The 19,164-nt window shown below is 36.4% G+C and overlaps 1 protein-coding gene across 1 annotated transcript; it reads right to left on the minus strand.

Annotated features, from left to right (window-relative positions):
- Window positions 1-3,680: 3,680 nt before the first annotated feature.
- LOC130240119 (zinc transporter ZIP9) lies at window positions 3,681-19,047 on the minus strand. The gene is made up of 7 exons (XM_056471542.1): window positions 18,787-19,047; window positions 18,063-18,168; window positions 15,241-15,414; window positions 12,050-12,118; window positions 8,736-8,821; window positions 7,517-7,651; window positions 3,681-4,115 (listed from the first exon to the last, which is right to left on the minus strand). Exons 1-7 carry the CDS (start codon window positions 18,880-18,882, stop codon window positions 3,852-3,854), a joined length of 930 nt encoding a protein of 309 aa, XP_056327517.1. The 5' UTR covers window positions 18,883-19,047; the 3' UTR covers window positions 3,681-3,851.
- Window positions 19,048-19,164: the final 117 nt, after the last annotated feature.

Raw genomic sequence — 19,164 nt, forward strand, 5'->3', positions numbered from 1 at the left:
TTCAACAGAAGGCAGAAATCCAAACAGGTTTGGAACATATGGAGGATGAGTAAATAATGGGTAAACTGTCTCTTTAAGAATGAGGTGGTTGTATTACTGTGGGGATTTTTATTTGAAAATTTTATTTATATTAATAATTCAACCGGTAGCACTTTTTAAAAACAAAGGTCCTTTAGTTAATGCTACTTAATGTATTTACTAGCATGAACTAACAATGAAGAATTAATTTATCGCAGTATTTATTCATCTTTGCTAAATGAATATAAAAGCATTTCATTAATATAAAGGCAACTTTGTAGAAATAGTGCATTGATAAATGTTGAACTACAGTATGATGAATAAACGCTAAACAAGAGTGTACATGCTTAGTTCATGATAGTAAATACATAAGCTAATGAATTAATGGACCATTTCTTTTTAAGTGTGACCATAAAGCTGCGGTCACACTGGGCTTTTCCTCCCATAGACTTCCATTCATACGCACGCGGATGCGTCAGACCGGAAACGCAAGGTCATGCGTCAAGTTTCGCATGTCGCTGCGGTACAAAGTTCAAGCATGTTGAACGCTGACCTGCGAAATCTCGCAACTTGACTGCGTGAGACCAATCGAGGATCAAAACATGACCTCTCTGGACAGAAATTTAAAACATGGACCGATTGCTTGCTTTATTTAATGTCTAAACATCTTGTTTAATCCCGCCCCTTTTCGCAGCGCCGTTCGACAGAATTTCGCACACACAAAGACTAGTGACCGCAGATTAAAACCGTTTAAAAGACTGCACGTTTCCACCAGAGTTATTAGACGACAAATAACTTTGTACTATATAATGTTTTTATTAAAGGGACAGTTCACCCAAAAACCCTTTTTCACTATTTACTCACACTCAAGTGGCTCTATGTTGTAAAATGTTGTAAAAAAGCAGCCATTGACATCCATAATAGAATAAAAAGAAAACATTTTTCTCAACGATTTTTATCAGCATATCATTTGTGTTCAACAGAAGAAAGAAATCCAAACAGGTTTGGAACACATGCAGGATGAGTAAATAATGGGTAAACCGTCCCTTTAAGAATGAGGTGGTTGTAATACTAACAGTTTTATTAAGCCAAAGACAGTTAATAAGCTTTTTAGACTGCACTAAAGACAGGCAATGTACTTATTTAATTTAAATTTAGTTTATTTATTGACTTTTATTTGACCAAATATGTAATTTATTAGCCAGTAAATATTTTTGGAATAATTATTATTTCTTTCTGTAATATCAGTTCTGATATGGACTTTGTTGCAAGACTTGGACAGAAACTGACATCGTGCACATTTACCTGGCCCACCTTAAAGTATTTATGCAGATTAATTAAATTAGTCGTACTGTGGAATAATGAATTAATAATCATAATAGGATTAATGCAAATGAAAATGACCATGTTTTGAAATGTAGAATGCAGCTTCAGAAGTATTACGACAGTGTTGAAATGTCAATTAAAATGATCATTTGTGGTGCTTACGAATGTATTTATGAAGCCAAAACTATTGTAGAATATTTCAGACTACTAAAGACAGGCTGTTTATTTATATGAAAGATTTTGTTAATGTTTTGTTTTTTATTTGACTGTCATTTGATTTTATAAACACTCAGTAGCCTATAAAGTTTGGGTATAATGCACAATATTTTTATATTGACTTGTGTTGCTAGAAATGTTGAAATCGGCGATTCTTATGTAGTTATTACATCTCTAAATGAAAACATGACTCCCTAAACTAAAACTGCATGCTTAAGGTAAATAAGGGCGGCACGGTGGCTCAGTGGTTAGCACTGTCGCCTCACAGCAAGCATGTTGGCGTAGGTTTCCCCTGGGTGCTCCGGTTTCCACCACAGCCCAAACACATGCGCTATAGGTGAATTGGATTAACTTAATTGGCCGTAGTGTGAGGGTGTACTGGGTTGCGGCTGGAAGGACATCCGCTGTCTATATGACATATGCTGGAATATTTGGCAGTTTATTCCGCTGTGGCGACCCCTGATAAATCAAATGGGCGCACTCACACCATGCTATCCGAACCATGCCCGGGCACGATTCCCAGTTCGTTTGAGAAGTGTGAGTGGTCTGAATCAGGCTCACTAAAGACAAGACGTGACTTTTAAGGGACTGTTTGATATGGATTTATTAATCATTCTTACTTTTCAACGAACACACGCTGTCATAGTTTATTAAAGATGCAACCCCTCACTGCAGGACAGCTGCACCTTCAGCAAACCTCCTAAGCTGAAGAAAAATTAATACATGAATGATTGAACCCTGACGGCGTCTCTCAGTTAAATCAATACCGATTTAATAGTATCTAATACATCAAGTCAAGTGATCTGCAAAGACAAAATGGACAAAGCAAAGAGTAAATTTAATGGCTTTTAATAGATTGTCATGTACCAGAAAGTCTGTTGTGCCATCTCAATCTGGACTGCATTGGAAATCTCAAACATTGGTTTATACTAATACAAGACATCTTGCTCAGTTTTATATAAAACTTCAACAAATGTAAAACTCTTTGGAAAAGAGCATTGTATTGCACATTGAACTACTTCAGATGAAAGAAATAAAACTGATTTAAGATATTACAGCAAAAATAAATAATCTCTTTTGGCTTCGACTTAAAGCAAAGATGCCAATTCCTGGAGGGCCGCAGCTCTGCAGAGTTTAGTTCCAGCCCTGCTTCAACATACCCATCTGTAGGTATCAACAAGCCTAGAGCACTCAATTAGTTTGATCAGGTGTGTTTAATTAGTGTTGGAACTAAACCAGGGCTGTCCAAACTCGATCCTGGAGGGCCGGTGTCCTGGAGAGTTTAGTTCCAACCCTAATCAAACACACCTGAATCAGCTAGTCAAGCTCTTACTCGATATACTAGAAACTTCCTGGCAGGTGGTGTTGAAGCAAGTTGAAACTCTGCAGGACACTGGCCCTCCGGGACCGAGTTTGGACACCCCTGAACTAAACTGTGCAGAACTGCGGCCCTCCAGGTACTGACTTGTGACTTAAAGAGACTGTTCACCCAAAAAAATCTAAATTTGCTCATCATTTACTCAATTTTGACTTGTTTCAAACCTTCACAAGTTTCTTTATTCTATAAAGAAGATATTTTGAAGAATGCTCAAACCTGTAACCATTGACTTCAACAATAGGAAAAACATACTATGGAAGTCAATGGTTACAGGTTTTCAGCATTCTTCAAAGTATCTTCTTTTGTGTTTGAAAGGAATAAAAGTCTTTATCTACTTGTGGGTGAGTAAATAGTAATAGAAATGTCATTTTTTGGGTGAACTACCCCTTTAATAGGACACTGTGGTAGAAGCTGACCGCACATAAAACAGCAAAGGCTAACATTTTGTTTCTCAGCAAATAATAATAGTAGTGCCGGGCAAAAAAGAATCACATCCAAAATAAACATTGTTTTGACAATTTTATGTGTATATAAATACACGTGCATGCATGTATTTGAGAAAATGCTGATTTATTTTGAGATATAAAATATATATGATACATATTATATAAAACTAATATCAATGTAACAAATTGTATATGTATAGTTTATATGTATGTGTATAACATATATATATATATATATATATATATATATATATATATATATATATATATATATAAAATATAATACACACACATATAGTATATCAATGCAAACTTGTATTTTTGGATGTGATTCATGAATAATCTTTGCCCAGCAATAAAAAAAAGTGCTTTCATAATACTAACAAAACTTAAAACTCCATTCTCAAGTCTTCATAAAAATATGAAATAATGTAAAAATGATGTTTGGCTGTTTTTGTTTTAGCAGATTAGTTGTCAGGCAGTTTGAGGGCGAGCAGCACTGGAAGTCCAGCACCCAGTATGAGCGTGAGGCTCTCTGTGATGCCCAGTCCGGCCTGCTGCGGGTTGCCAGATCCACTGACTGCGTGATGATGGAGGTGAGTGGAGCGCTGGTGCCCTCTGCTGTTGATCTCTGGCAGAACATGAACTGTGGCCACATATAAGAACGTCCCGGCGGAAAACAGCATGCCGATGCCTGTAGCGCTCAGACGGCTCTGTGAGGAGCCATTAGACTGCAGAGATAAAAAAAATAAATTGTTTTGTTGTTTTCATATTCATTCATTTTGAATAAATGAATAAATTATTATTTAATTTGAAAAAGCATTACTAAAGCATATAGACTGAATTAACAATATAATGACATATATCAATTCAACTACACCCACTAAATGTCAGACATATATGGAGCTAAATGAAAATACTTTATAAAAAAATTCAAGTTTAAATACTGATATTTAATCAGCCTTTACTGATATCAAAATGCTTTTTTGATGCAGAATTAATTTAAACAGCCTGTTATTCCTTACACTGATTAAGATACTTGAAAAGGCCTATAGGCTATTCTAATGAAGAAAATCTGCTCTAAATGTAAAACTAAATAAATTGCGAAATACTCTTGACACATGAAGGTGTAAAGCCTGCAGCCCACAACAGATGTGGAAAGTTATTGCTTATCATATTTAACAAACAGTTTATTACGAATTTAATGTCATTTAGCTCACATGGATAATTGAATATTAATCAGATGTTGTCATTACGCTGCTGTGCCGCCAGCCAATCGTTGCATTGCTGATCATGATTTCGAGGATCGATAGATCTGTCCTTCACAACACATGCAGCGATCTCAGATCAGTTCATCCAGACATTTTAATCTGATTCGCCAACTTGTTTGAAGAACCAAAATAGCCAGAAATGAGTTATCAAGATTAAAAGATCCAGGATCTGTTAAATCATCTTAGATCATTTAAGTGAGGTACGAAGAACGGACCCCTGGTCAGTGTCCCCACTAGGTAGCTACCCAGCACAACCTTTAACAAATGTTAATTATTCTTCATTCATTCATTTTCTTTTCGGCTAAGTCTCTTTATTAATCAGGGATCTCCACAGCGGAATGAACCGCCAACTTATCCAGTATATGCGTCACACAGCACATGTTATAGTAAGGAAGACAATTAACCATATTGGTAAACAGAGTTAATTAAATAAACGTTTGTTAAATGTTTTATTGAGAGCATTATTGATTGTGATTGGATGTGTGTCTGGCTGACTGGGTAGCTTTACATGGACACAGGAAAATTAAGACTTGCTAAAAATGATTTAAGACCTACAACACAATATTTCAGTGAATTTGAGACGTAAAAGTGTATATTTCAAATGTAAGACTTTTTAAGACCCTGCAGACACCCTGATAACGTAAACAAATTTGTTACACTACGAAAAAAAACAACGCAATACAGCATAATATGACATGATAGACTTTGTATTCAGTATTCACATTGCACAGCCCTGCTTTCTTCCTCCTTTTACGTGGATTCACTGTAACGCTCATTATACTGTAAACTGCAGTCTAAAAATAACACGTCGGTTTATCGGTAAGCATGTCGGTTACTCTCTGAGAGCAGGGTCTGGTTGCTGAAACAGCTTAGACTAGTTTTGCAGGTTAGTCATCATTTTTTTCCCTTTAAGGTGGTTCGGGTGTTAAAATTGTTGCTTGGTAAGAAACTGAAATAAAATATACTAAAAAGAAGAATTATTAAAGCACAATAATTATAATAACTGAATAATTATTTTAATTTAGTTTGTTTACTTTAATTAAGTTTACTTAAGTTTAGTTTTAATTTAGTTTACTTTAAGTTTAATCCTCATTATTCGCATCCAAAATAAAAGTTTGTTTTGACATAATATATGTGCATGTATTATATATTTATTATGTATGTGTGAAAGAAATAAAACTATACAAAACAATTGTGTTACATAGATATTTAAATGTGTATACATAATTTGTATCATTCATTTTCTTTTTAGCTTAGTCCCTTCATCAATCAGGGAATAAACGGCCAACTTATACAGCATATGTTTTACACAGCGGATGCCCTTCCAGTCGCAACCCAACACTGGGAAACATCCATACACACTTGCATACACTATGGCCAATTTAGCTTATTCATTTAACCTGTACCACATATCTGTACTGGAACACCCGGAGGAAACCCATGCAAACACGGAGAGAACATGCAAACTCCACACAGAAATGCCAACTGACCCAGCTGGGGCTCAAACCAGCGACCTTCTTGCTGTAAGCCGATCTTGCTACACACTGCGCCACCGTGACGCCGCTAATTTGTATCATATACACATTAATTCATTCATTCATTTTCTTTTCGGCTTAGTCCCTCCATTAATCCGGGGTCGCCACAGCGGAATGAACAGCCAACTCATCCAGCACGTTTTACACAGCAGATGCCCTTCCAGCTGCAAACCATCTCTGGGAAACATCCATACACACTCATACACTACAGACAATTTAGCCTACCCAATTCACCTGTATCACATGTCTTTGGACTGTGGGGGAAACCAGAGCACCCGGAGGAAACCCACGCGAACTCAGGGAGAACATGCAAACTCCACACAGAAACACCAACTGACCCAGCCGAGGCTCGAATCAGCGACCTTCTTGCTGTGAGGCGACAGCACTACCTACTGCGCCACTGCGTTGTATACACATACAGTTTATATCTACATAATTAATCGCGATTCATTTTTGCCCAGCACTAATAATTTTACATTGTTTAAAATATTTTTTAAAGTACAAATAATTTATGTGAAATTATATAATATAGCACAACATAATTATTAAACCCCATTTAAATGTTATCAAAAATAATAGCATATAAATAATAATTATTATAGCACCACATTCTGTACAAATTTAGTTGTTTGGCAAAATATTGTAATGCTAACCATTTAAAATTTTGGTTGTATACAAAAACATATCATCCAACAAACTGAAATAAAATCAAGTAACTGCAAAACCAGATGACTGCTGAGTGCATATTAGGCATGGGACAATAACCGTTTTCAAAGTATACCGCGGTCATGGTTTTAAACCTGGCAAAATTTTCTGTAATACCGTTCCTAAGGTATGTGTAAGATTTTTATTTATATTATATTTATTTATATATATATATATATATATATATATATATATATATATATATATATATATATATATATATATATATATATATATATATATATATATATATATATATATATATATATATATATATATATATAGGACAACAGTATCTCCAGCAGAAAAGATATCCAAAGATGCCGTTTTAAATTGTAAAGAAATCAGTGTTTTTGAAACTAATGAAGACAGCAGAAGTCAGTGATTCATTTGAATCATTTAGCCTGACATGTTTACTGCTCCAAAATATCATAAATCTTTCAGAAAATAATATACATTGTTTTCAAAGGGGAAAAAGTTTTAGTTTTTTTACCCAGACATTTAAAAATAATACATATTAGAGCAGTAATCACAATACCGTGATATTTATATCCAATGTTATCATACCATCAGAATCTTATACCAGCCCATGCCTAGTGCGTATATTGTTCAGTAACTCACCGCACTCAAGATGAAGTATGTGCTGATTGCCATCAGTGGCGCCGCAGCAGAAAATGCCAGTAAATGCTTCTGAATAGTTTTCTTCTCCAGACCTGCGTGCAAAAGGAACGACACGAGTCCAAACGCAGCAGGAGCCTAAGAAAAGAGCGAGAGGAAGAAAGGCAATGTGTATTAAACAAACTAAGGCCTTTTGACTATAATGTTTCTACATTTGTCAAAAACAGTGCAACAGTGAACACTCACTTTCCCTCCTTTATGAGGAGCTGCCGAAGCAAAATGAACATCGTTTTTAAAGACTTTTAAATGATTGGCTGAAATAAAGACTATATTTTTTTCCATTGTGTAATCTTAAGACCTATTCGGATGGGACTAGTTGTACTGGGGGACCTTACAAACATTTCTGTTTCACAGACACACAGTTAAAGTCGAAATCATTCGCCCTCCTGTCAATTTTTTTTTTCTCTTTTAAATATTTCCCGAGGCGACGCAGTGGCGCAGTAGGTAGTGCTGTCGCCTCACAGCAAGAAGGTTGCTGGTTCGAGCCTCCGCTGGGTCAGTTGGCGTTTCTGTGTGGAGTTTGCATGTTCTCCCTGCGTACGTTTGGGTTTCCTCTGGGTGCTCCGGTTTCCCCCATAGTCCAAAGACATGCGGTACAGGTGGATTGGGTAGGCTAAATTGTCCATAGTGTATGAGTGTGTGGATGTTTCCCAGAGATGGGTTGTGGCTAAAAGGACATACGCTGCGTAAAACGTGCTGGATAAGTTGGCGGTTCATTCCGCTGTGATTAATAAAGGGGCTAAGCCGACAAGAAAATTAATAAATGAATGGATATTTCCTGTTTCAGAGCAAGAAATTTTTCACAGTATTTCAGATTATATTTTTTCTTCTGGAGAAAGTCTTATTTGTTTTATTTAGGCTACAGACACAAAAGCACATTACCTTTGTAATGAACACAGAAACTTTAGTCCTGTCCAAATATATAGATGAAATGACAGACGTCGACTGAAACGTCATTTGGAAAAGAAGTCCCATCCGAATAAGGATTTAGAGTCAGTATTTTTGCAGACATGTTCAATGCTTTAATATTCATGCAATAATTATTCAAAGCAACCCCCATTTAATTTAAAGTATATATTCACTTTTAATTTTGTGGGAACTCTCCCTTTAATAGAGAATGACTCAGCAGATACTTAAATTAGAAACACCAGAGCAGTTTTACCTTATGCAAAATGACAGCAAAAAACACGACGATCTGCACAGACACCTGTGATGAGGCCGCAGCTGCACCCAGAGCAACCCCATCAGCTGAAGACAAGCGGAAAATACAGATGTCATGCAAATGGACTCCACACAAACACCCTCAGATCTGAGCATCTCTTCACAACTGACAAAACACAGGGAACTAAACTAAACCGAGACATTTCACCATTAATACTGTTGTGGTTTCTGGCTGTTTTCTTAATGAATCAAGCTCAGACTGGGGTTATGAATATCAGAAGAATATACTTTATTGGAATATTTCCCAAAAAAGCAGAGACAGCCTGGAGCAGACTCATCTCAGTCTCTCCCCAGGACAAATCCAATGTCCCTCAAATTTGCTATCCCCTTTATCCTTGCCTCCTCCCACCTTTGTGCTTTCACAGCTGTTTACTAGTTCAACAGGGCTCTCCCAGCTCCTACTCCTTTACGACCCCTATTTAAAGACCCCTCTTCTTGTTGGCCCTTATAATGTACAGATCTAATATAATCATCACCGTTTTTCCACACACAGTTCACATTTGGTAATCATGACTAGTATCTATGTTTCAAACATCTAAACTGGACTCTTCTCTCCCATACAGTGTGTGTATTTTCAAATATACATGACAGTTTCAACATATGTTGTATACATTTCATGCCTTTCTGACACAGATGGTTCTCAATGCATCCCCAAGTCCTCTCTCATGCTCTTTTATGAGCCCTTTGCCTTAACCTATCACCTGTTTTCAAAGATATATAATGGCAGATACGTAGGGCCCTCCACTCACCCAATTAAATGTGTCTTCATATTGGTTTAGTAAATAAAAATCTTCTTCAATACTAGGGCTCGGCAATATGACAAAATTGTCATATAATCATATAAATCATCTCATATCCTGACAATGATATATTATACCTTTCAGATAATTCAATCAATTAATATTTTCCAAGTGTTGTTTAACGATGATCAGATTTTTACACATAATATTTTTAATAACTAATTTCTTTGCCATGATCACAGAGCATAATATTTTACTAGGTATTTTCAAGACTCTAGTATTCAGCTTAAAGTGCAAAATAAAGATATTACTGAGTTATTAGGTTTACTAGGCAAGTTAGAATAATTAGGCAAGTCACTGAATAACAGTTTGTTCTGTAGACAAAAAAAAAAACTAATACTTAAATGGGCTAATAATATTCACCTTAAATTAGTTTTTTAAAAATGGGAGAGAGAGATCATCTGGTGAGGACTATTTCTTTTTACAGTTTCAAGTATGTACTCGCATATTGTATTCATTCATATGTGCTTATTTTTCTCACTTTATTTTGAACTTCTGGGCAAATGATTAATTAATAACATCAAAATTAAATATTAAAATTTTAAATTACTATAGGCACAGAAATAAAATATTGCTAAATAATATACAATGTACTTCCAAGTAGGGATGCACGATATTGGAGAAATCTAACATTGCAATATTTTGTTATTCTGCAGTTGAAGTCGGAATTATTAGCCCCCTTGAATTATTAGCCCCCCTGTTTATTTTTTCCCCAATTCCTGTTATCAGAGAGAAGATTTCTTTAGCACATTTCTAAACATAATAGTTTTAATAACTCACTTCTAATAACTGATTTATTTTGCCATGATAACAGTAAATAATATTAGACCAGATATTTTTCAAGACACTTCTATACAGCTTAAAGTGACACTTAAAGGCTTAACTAGGGTAATTAGGTTAACTAGGCAGGTTAGGGTAATTAGGCAAGTTATTGTATAAGGACGGTGTGTTTTGTAGACTATCGAAAAAATATTTATAGCTTAAAGGAGCTAATAATATTGACCTTAAAATGGATTAAAAAAAAATTAAAAACTGCTTTTATTCTAGCTGAAATAAACCAATAAGACTTTCTCCAGAAGAAAAAATATTATCAGACATACTGTGAAAATTTCCTTACTCTGTTAAACATCATTTGGGAAATATTCAAAAAGGGGGGAAAAAAATCAAAGGGGGGCTAATAATTCTGACTTCAACTGTATAATGCAATATGAATCCAATTTCACCAGATAACCTGAATCTCTCTGGAAAGAATTTATAATATTAGATGGGTTGGGATGATTCTGTAGGGAAGTGCATCTGCATAATATAACAAACAATCAACAAGCATACATAAATACAATTTCAAGAGTTCACACTAAGCTATTACTTGATACTAATAGCAGGTTTGGCATGCTGTCCTTGCAGAGAACCCTGAGCTTGGAGATAATTGAGCCCAGGGCTCCCGTCAGGTCGTTTAGAAGGGGGTCTGAGATCAGGAAGGTCACTAGAGCTCCCCTTGGTAAAGGAGGAAAGGGGGAGATAGGGTGGTTGGGGGGATTCTTCAAAAACAAAGATACTGGAAGTAAAACAAACTGGGCTACTTATTGAGGGCTATGATTCACCTGATTGGTTTAACAATGATTGTGATGCAGGACCAGCCACGATCAATCATAGCACATGATCCTCTCGAATTGATAAAACTCCACGAAAATAAAGATACAACTGAAATAAACTGCGTTTCATTGTTTTCCAAGTACTCTAAGAGTATTCAGGTATATAGTAATTGAATAATCAAATGTAAAATAATTCCTCATAGTTTTCTTTGTATAAATAATTGTAAATAATTATCAAAGTTACAAACGGTACAATTTCTTTTGCCTGAATGCTTTTAAAATCCTCATACAGTCGCAGGCCTCAAAAACACATGCAAATGATACATTATAATACAGACTCAACATAGCGTATACTCGCGATGTGACTAGTGCGAATGATCACATTGCGATATCGATGCTGACTCGATATATTGTGCAGCCCTACTTCCCTGTGGTGGCGTGTGAGATTGTAGTCATCCAAACAATGAAGAAACACCATTAAAATAAATAATGAATTTTGCCACAGCACAAAACAGATTCTCCAGCATAATATGAAACTATATATTTTTATTTTGTCTATAGGATCGTCAGATTCCACAGCTATAATTAAAACTCATCATTATTAATAATCATTTTCACAACAAAATGTAAATGTTGAGGAATTTAATTGGAAAATGTTAACTTTAGGATAAACAATTTTTTTTATATTAAATAGATTTAATGATTTTGTTGACCTAGATGCAACACTAGCTATTAGTACCAAAGCAGACAATGAGGTTAGTCAGCTTTAGTGTGCAGATTTTCCATTTTTTGTTATTATATGACATGTAATGTAATGTATGGGCAATAGGAGAGCCTAATAGTGCATGTGAAGCCCTTGTCACCTGCGGCGTGAATAAGCAGACCCAGGGTGGCAGTCAAACTGTTTCCACGGTACATTCCTGCTCTGGGATCTGAAAACAAACAAACAGAAATGTTCTCAAGAGAGCATCTGACAGCGTTTCACACCTCACAGTTTTTCCACACACTTCATCATGTCTGGCTGCAGCCGAGTGGAATAAATTAAATAAACTCATGATGCATGCTTATGACTGTGCTTTACAACGTCAGTAATATAAGGCTGACTGATATACAGTTGAGGTCAGAATTATTAGCTCCCCTGTATATTTGTTTCCCCAATTTCTGTTTTTGATGACAGTACATCATATTTGACTTGATATTTTTCAAGATACTAGTATTCAGCTGAAAGACATATAATAATAATAATAATAATAATAATAATAATAATAATATCAATAATAATAATAATATTAATAATAATAACAACAATAATAACAACAACAACAATAATAATGCATTTTATTTAAAGGCACCTTTCTTGACATTCAAGGTCGCCGTACAGGACAGCAAGAACAATCAGTTCAAATAAAAACACAATAAAAGTCATTATAATACAATACTATTTTTAAAAAGGTTAAAAAGAGTAGGCTGTTCTAGACCGATGTGTTTTGAGTTAAGATTTAAATTGTAAAATAGAGTTTAAATTACGGAGATCAGGAGGAAGTGAATTCCAAAGCTGAGGAGCAGAGTGGCTGAAGGATCTGCTCCCCATGGTGACAAGGTGGACAGGGGAACAGTAGCCGCATTTCCACTATCGGGCCAGTGCGAGCCAGGGCTTTAATCGGGCCAGGCCGGGCCAATAGCCCGGGAGGTTGAGGAATGAGGCCGAAATCATGTCGCGTTTCCACTGTCGGGCTAGTTGCTCGCAGCGCGTCGCGCAAACACCGCCCCCAGAACATCCCCCGAATCAAATGTCACACAACCCGCCCACTTCAGCGGGAACAAAAAACTCAAATTATAACCCCAAACACAACCTGGCATCACTACGAGAGCTGGAAGATGGAGAACACCGAAGCGATTGCTTTTTTTACTGTTTGTAAAAAAAGAACTTACATTCGAGTTCGGCCGCATTTACTTCGAACACAGATTTTGGCTGCAAGGCGCAAAAGAGCAGCCGAGCGACGAGAGCAAGGGAAGAAAGCATCTTGTCTCCTCTTTACCTGACAGGAAAACTCTGCCTTTGTACGTAACCCCGCCCCGAAGCCCCAGTTGGCCCTCCTAGGCCCAAGGTATTCGGCGGGCCGAAAAAGGCCGGACGCTGGCCCCAAGGAAGCCCTGCTTTGGCCCGATTACGCCCCGGAAGTGATAGTGGAAACGCGACTGGCCTTGGCTCGCCCTGGCTCGCTCGCTTTAGGCGCGATAGTGGAAACGCGGCTAGTGACGTGAATGAAAGAAGACCTGAGCGTACGACTCAACTCAACTCTCAACTCAATTTATTTCTATAGCACTTTCAACAAACTACAATGGGTACCAAAGTGGTGTACATAAAACGCATAAAAACACATGCAAATATACACAAAAAAACAAAATACAAACTCACATCACATGATTAAAAGCTAAGGAAAATAAGTGTGTTTTCTGTGACCTCTGAAAAGACTCAAAAGTTGGAGCTGTTCTTAAGGAAAGTGGAAGCTGCTACTGAGAAAGCTCTATCACCTCGACATTTTAAGCGTGATCGTGGAACTTGCAGATAGAGACGATCCTTAGAGGATCGAGAAGAGTACGAGAAGGTGTAGCGATATGAACAAGACTAGTACCGTATGGAGGAGCAAGATTGTGGATGGCTTTAAAAGTGACAAGTATTTTTATAATTAATTCTGAAAAAGATGTTGCAGAATGGGTGTGATGTGACAGATTTTTTTTGTGATATTATGGGCTGCAGCGTTTTGTACCTGTTGTAATTTATGAAGGGGTTTTTATTAGTGAGGCCGAACAGAAGGCAATTACAGTAGTCTAAACGGGATGTGACTAAACTATGAACAATAATGGCAGCTGAATGAAGTGTGAAAGAAGGACGTAAACGATTTATATTTCAAAGGTGGAAATAAGTGGACCGGGTGACATTATTAACATGTGCAGTGAAACGGTGCTATCCAAGATCACCCTTAACTAGGCCTAACTAGGTTAATTAGGCAAGTTAGGGTAATTAGGCAAGTCGTTGTATAACAGTGATATGTACTTAAAAAAAATATTTCTTAAGGTGGCTAATAATACTGACCTTAAAATGTTTATCCAAACAATAAAAACTGTGTCAATTCTAGCTGAAATAAAACGAATAAGACTTTCTCCAGAAGAAAAAATATTATAGGAAATACTGTGAAAATGTCCTTGCCGTGTTAAACATCATTTGGGAAATATTTATAAAGAAAAGAACTTCACAGGAGGGTAAATAATTTTAACTTCAACTGTACATTGAATTAATGCAGGCTACTGAAAAAAAAAACAAGATATGTTCTTGGCACACGAGCAAACACATTGATTGCTCTGTTTTTTTTGCGTAAAAAGCATTTTTAATGATCCTGTTTGGATTTTATTTTTAACATAGTAACAAAAACTAGGGCAGCATGATATTGGAAAAACTGACATTGTGATATTTTGTTTTTCTGCTATATATATATTTATATATTTATTTTTTTTCTTCACCTTTATTGTTTAAATAATTAAATGCAATTAAACTTTGTTAAATGTACAAACTTAATATAAAATGTACTGATTTAAATTTGCTTGATATCTTGGTCACAGGTTTTAAAAACACATCCAAATATTTCTCTCTGTTAATGTTACACTTTGCGATGACTTCATAAATCACGTTCTGAAGTGTGGTTCCTGGTTATTATAATCCCATGTCAACATTGCAGATCCTGTGATGTGGCTATTGCAGAGCGATGCAGAAACTATATATTGTGCAGCCCTAAACCTAATATTTCTTAAACGTTTAATCACGACTTTTTTAAGGATAAAGTTAGGTTAAAATTTTTAAAAAATAATATTTCACAAAAATAAACTATTTAGAATAATATAGTGTGGTATATGATGTATACTATTTTAAAACATGTTTAAAAATAATAACGCAACATGTTATATGCATTTCTATGCAAACACGGTCCATGTTTGTGAAAAGTGAAAGTATTTTGAAAAAGCACTTAATTTCGAATATGTAAAAGCAATGAGATACCATGCATGGAGCAGTAGTTGGCAATCTGGTCCACCACAAACATAAGTGTAAAGCCCAAGACCAGAGAGGCTCCGATGATGGAGTGCGGACGCAGACCTTTCTCTGCCACAACATGAAGCGATGAGTTTGATTCAGAGATATTTGGAGTCCTTCCCACAGTGGTGCAGTACCAGTCTACATCCAGAGAAAAAGACACATGCATTGGAAACACCCCTAACCTGATTTCAGCCAGTAGGACATGTTCCTGGATTAACATCTCTGTTGATCCAGAAACAACATTTTATTCAGCCAATCAGAATTAAGAGATATGTTTACTGTTTATGTTTAGTTTACAGTAGGTTTATGCACTTCTGTATGATTGTTATGAAACTATTATTCCCCTCTGAATTTGGGAATAATTTACATGGTTGGGTTTAGCGGTAGGGAATAGGTATGGGTTACATTTTCTATGATGCTCCAGGATCAACATAGATGTTAATACAGAATCGCGTCGTACTTGGCAAAATCATAACGTGCTGGAAACACAGCTACTTAAAGGGATAGTTCACCCAAAAATGAAAATATTCTCACGCTTTACTCATCCTCATGTTGTTCCAAACCTGTTTGAGTTTCTTTTTCTGCTAAACCTAAAATAAGATATTTTAAAAATGTTGGAAACTGGCAACCAGTAGCTATGGTTCCATCCAAAGATGCAAATTAGACTTATGCACAAAACTAGAATATTGCATATAACTTTTTTCATCCAATGAGTCAAAAAGACAACTAACTCATCACTTCCTGATATACTGGTGCCAAATATCAAAAGAAAAATGGAGTTTTATGCGATAGGAAAAGCCACTGTGGGCCTTTTTTCATATCTAATTAATGAGTTGCACCTCAGAAAATGAAACACAATGAATGCTATGCGGTGGCTTTTGGAGGCATGAGATGCTCTTTAGGAGCGCAGACAGATGCTCAAGACAGATCTGGAGGGAATAATAATATAATACAGCGGTCCCTCATTATTCGCCGGAGTTACGTTCTAAAAATAACTTGTAGTCCTCTTTATTTTTCACAATTATTCTAGATGTTTTAAGGCTGTAAAACCCTTCAGACTTTTGCTTAAGACAGTTTTCTCAGACTGGCATTAACATTTTTACACGTTTGTCTCTTGTTTAAAGTCTCTCAAAATTCAAACGTTCACAGAAAAGTAAAGCCAGTGTTACAGAATGAAATCAAAGATTAAAACCTGTTGTCAGACGCAAACATTCATCGCTGTCAGCAAAAGGTTCATCAAGCTTTTTAGCTTTTGATAATGTTGGCATCCGGCGTAATGTTCATTCTGTTTCCTGCAGTCACTGATCCACAAAGCTAAAGCAGACTCCATCCTTAAGGGGGTCATACACCGGACACGCACATTCACATGTTATCCAAAATAAAATATTCAGATGGTGCTCTGTTGTGCGGCAGAAATATGAACAGCGTCTTGAGTCATATCTGGGCTTATTGCACCAGTGTGCGTACCCTGATATAAACCTATGTTTACAATTGTAAAATGCATGGCGCTGCGTGGTGCGGCACATCCGGTGTGTGACCCCTTTTACTATGGTCTTGCTGCAGACAGTTACAACCCTTTTTGCATCCTTGTTGAAACTCACACTGCTAGCGATCGAAGATTTATCTTAATTTGGCAAGCTAAACGCATTCTGTACTGTACAGGAGACATGGAGGAGATTGATTGACAGTGGTCTACAGCCAATCAGGATGCAGAACACAATGCGCTGTAAAAAAAAAAAAAAAAAAAAGCATTTCAAATCGCACAAAAAAAAAAAAAAAAAAAAAAAAAATCGGTGAAAATGCGAGGCTGTGAAAGATGAACCGCGTGCAACGGACCACTGTAATAATAATACTGAACCACTAGTGATGACAGACTTTGGCTGAGGGATTTTAAAAAGACCAAAACAACATTTCAGATGTTTCACAATGTGCTCAAAATACTGGTTTGTCCATTAATGCCATCACATCGTGTCCATTTTTATCAAAACATGATCTCTTAAAACCAGTGCTTAATTTGGGAATTGCGAGGTCCCGGAACAGATCGGGGTAACGGATCCGGCATGGGGGTGGGGTGTTGGATGGTGGAAGGGGTCGCAGATGAAAGTGAAGAGTGGGTGGATTTGTCGCAGATGAAAGTGAAAAGGGTTGGGGAGTCACGGAAGAAAGTGAAAGTGAACAGCAGACTGCAGAGGAGGGCGGTTGAGGAGGGGGATCAGTAAAATGAGGTGCCGGATCAGATTTCATAGGTGGCGGATCTGGCTTGTTCCAGCACAAATTAAGCCCTGCTTAAAACGAAAATCACATTACTTTTTAGGAATGTATTTTTTTTCCGAAATGTATCCATTGTAATTTATGGACATCTTTTAAAAAGCGTTTATCCTGCTCAGTTGTGTGCAGACATTTTTATGCTAATCTGGGATTTTCCATTAAGCAATTATACTTGGGATATTCAAAATGAACATAAAAACAGGTTGATGGAAACTTCCATTGTTGGAAAAACAAATCCAACGGAAGTCAATGGCTACCAGTTTTCAACAATCTTAAAAGTAGCCTCTTTTGTGTTTAACATAACAAATAAACGTAAACAAATTTAGAATATGTGGAGACAGTAAATAATGACAAGACCCCCCCCCCCCCCCCCCCACAGTTTTTGAATGAACTATCCCTTCAGTACATGGCACAATTGAAAGTGAGTTTTGGTAACTTATAAATCACCCTGAATAAAAGCAGATAATGTGAGAGTGCACATGACTGTGCATATTAATTGTGAAGTGAATTATTCTTACCTTTCCATGACTCCTGCACCAACTCCACCCCCTCCGGGATAATGATTGACAGAGCAGTGCCACATAGAAGCCCCGCCCCCAGGACACTAATCAACTGAAGTTTCTCCTGTAGGGGTGGAGAAAATATCTTAAAATAACTTTAATTTTCTTTCCAGTGTGAAAGTACACTGCTTTATTCATATATTATTCATAACAGTACATTAAAGTTCTAGAGTTTACCATGGTTTGGAAGGTGAAGTATAAAAGTATCATGTAAATACGATAGACTTTAAGTATCATGCATATACAGTACAATAGACCAAACTGGTAACGTTACATGCCACATAACGTTTATTTTATGTTGATATACAAATGTGAATATATATAAATTGTATTTGTAAATATAAATATATATATATATAAACTGTATTTGATAATGTTACACAACAAAGATGAGTAGATACAAAAATCTCACGTGCAGGAAAACCCAGCTACGTGACTGGGTACGTTAACTCAATTACTGGTATAAAGCATAGTAAAACCTTACTGATCTAGCTAAACTTCATTTGTAGTGCATACTATGTAGTATCTTATTTACATGTAACGTTAGTGAACATTGTTTTTATCTGCATTTCACACTGCTTTATCGTCTGAAACGTTACTGTTTACTATCTGATCCCGCTATGTTTACTGTGTAAATGCTGAGATACACAACACTTGTTCACTATGATATTTATAATCTTACCTCTGATAAATTGATCAGTAGTGGAATTATCCCTAGCACAAAACATCCCACGAACATAGCGAGAGAAATGAGAATAACAGCCCAAGCTCCGTCCATGACTCTTCCGCTCGTCCGATTAAATATCTGAACGCACAATCGGGCTGCATCACATGTAAAACAGCCTAAAACACAAACAGCAATCACAATATCCTCTTTGAGCACTTAATGAAAGGCATAGTGAAGTTCTCCACGTATAGACACCGTCCATAACCCTCCACAACCCTAAACTGCACCCCTAGAGTCCGAGAGACGGAATTACATGATGATGCTCTGAAGGAGAGTCATTTTAGAGAATCGATTCCTTCTAGTGAACTGATTCACTTTCAGCCAGAAGTGTTG

This window comes from Danio aesculapii, chromosome 13 (assembly GCF_903798145.1).
Source record: "Danio aesculapii chromosome 13, fDanAes4.1, whole genome shotgun sequence".
Lineage (NCBI taxonomy): Eukaryota > Metazoa > Chordata > Actinopteri > Cypriniformes > Danionidae > Danio > Danio aesculapii.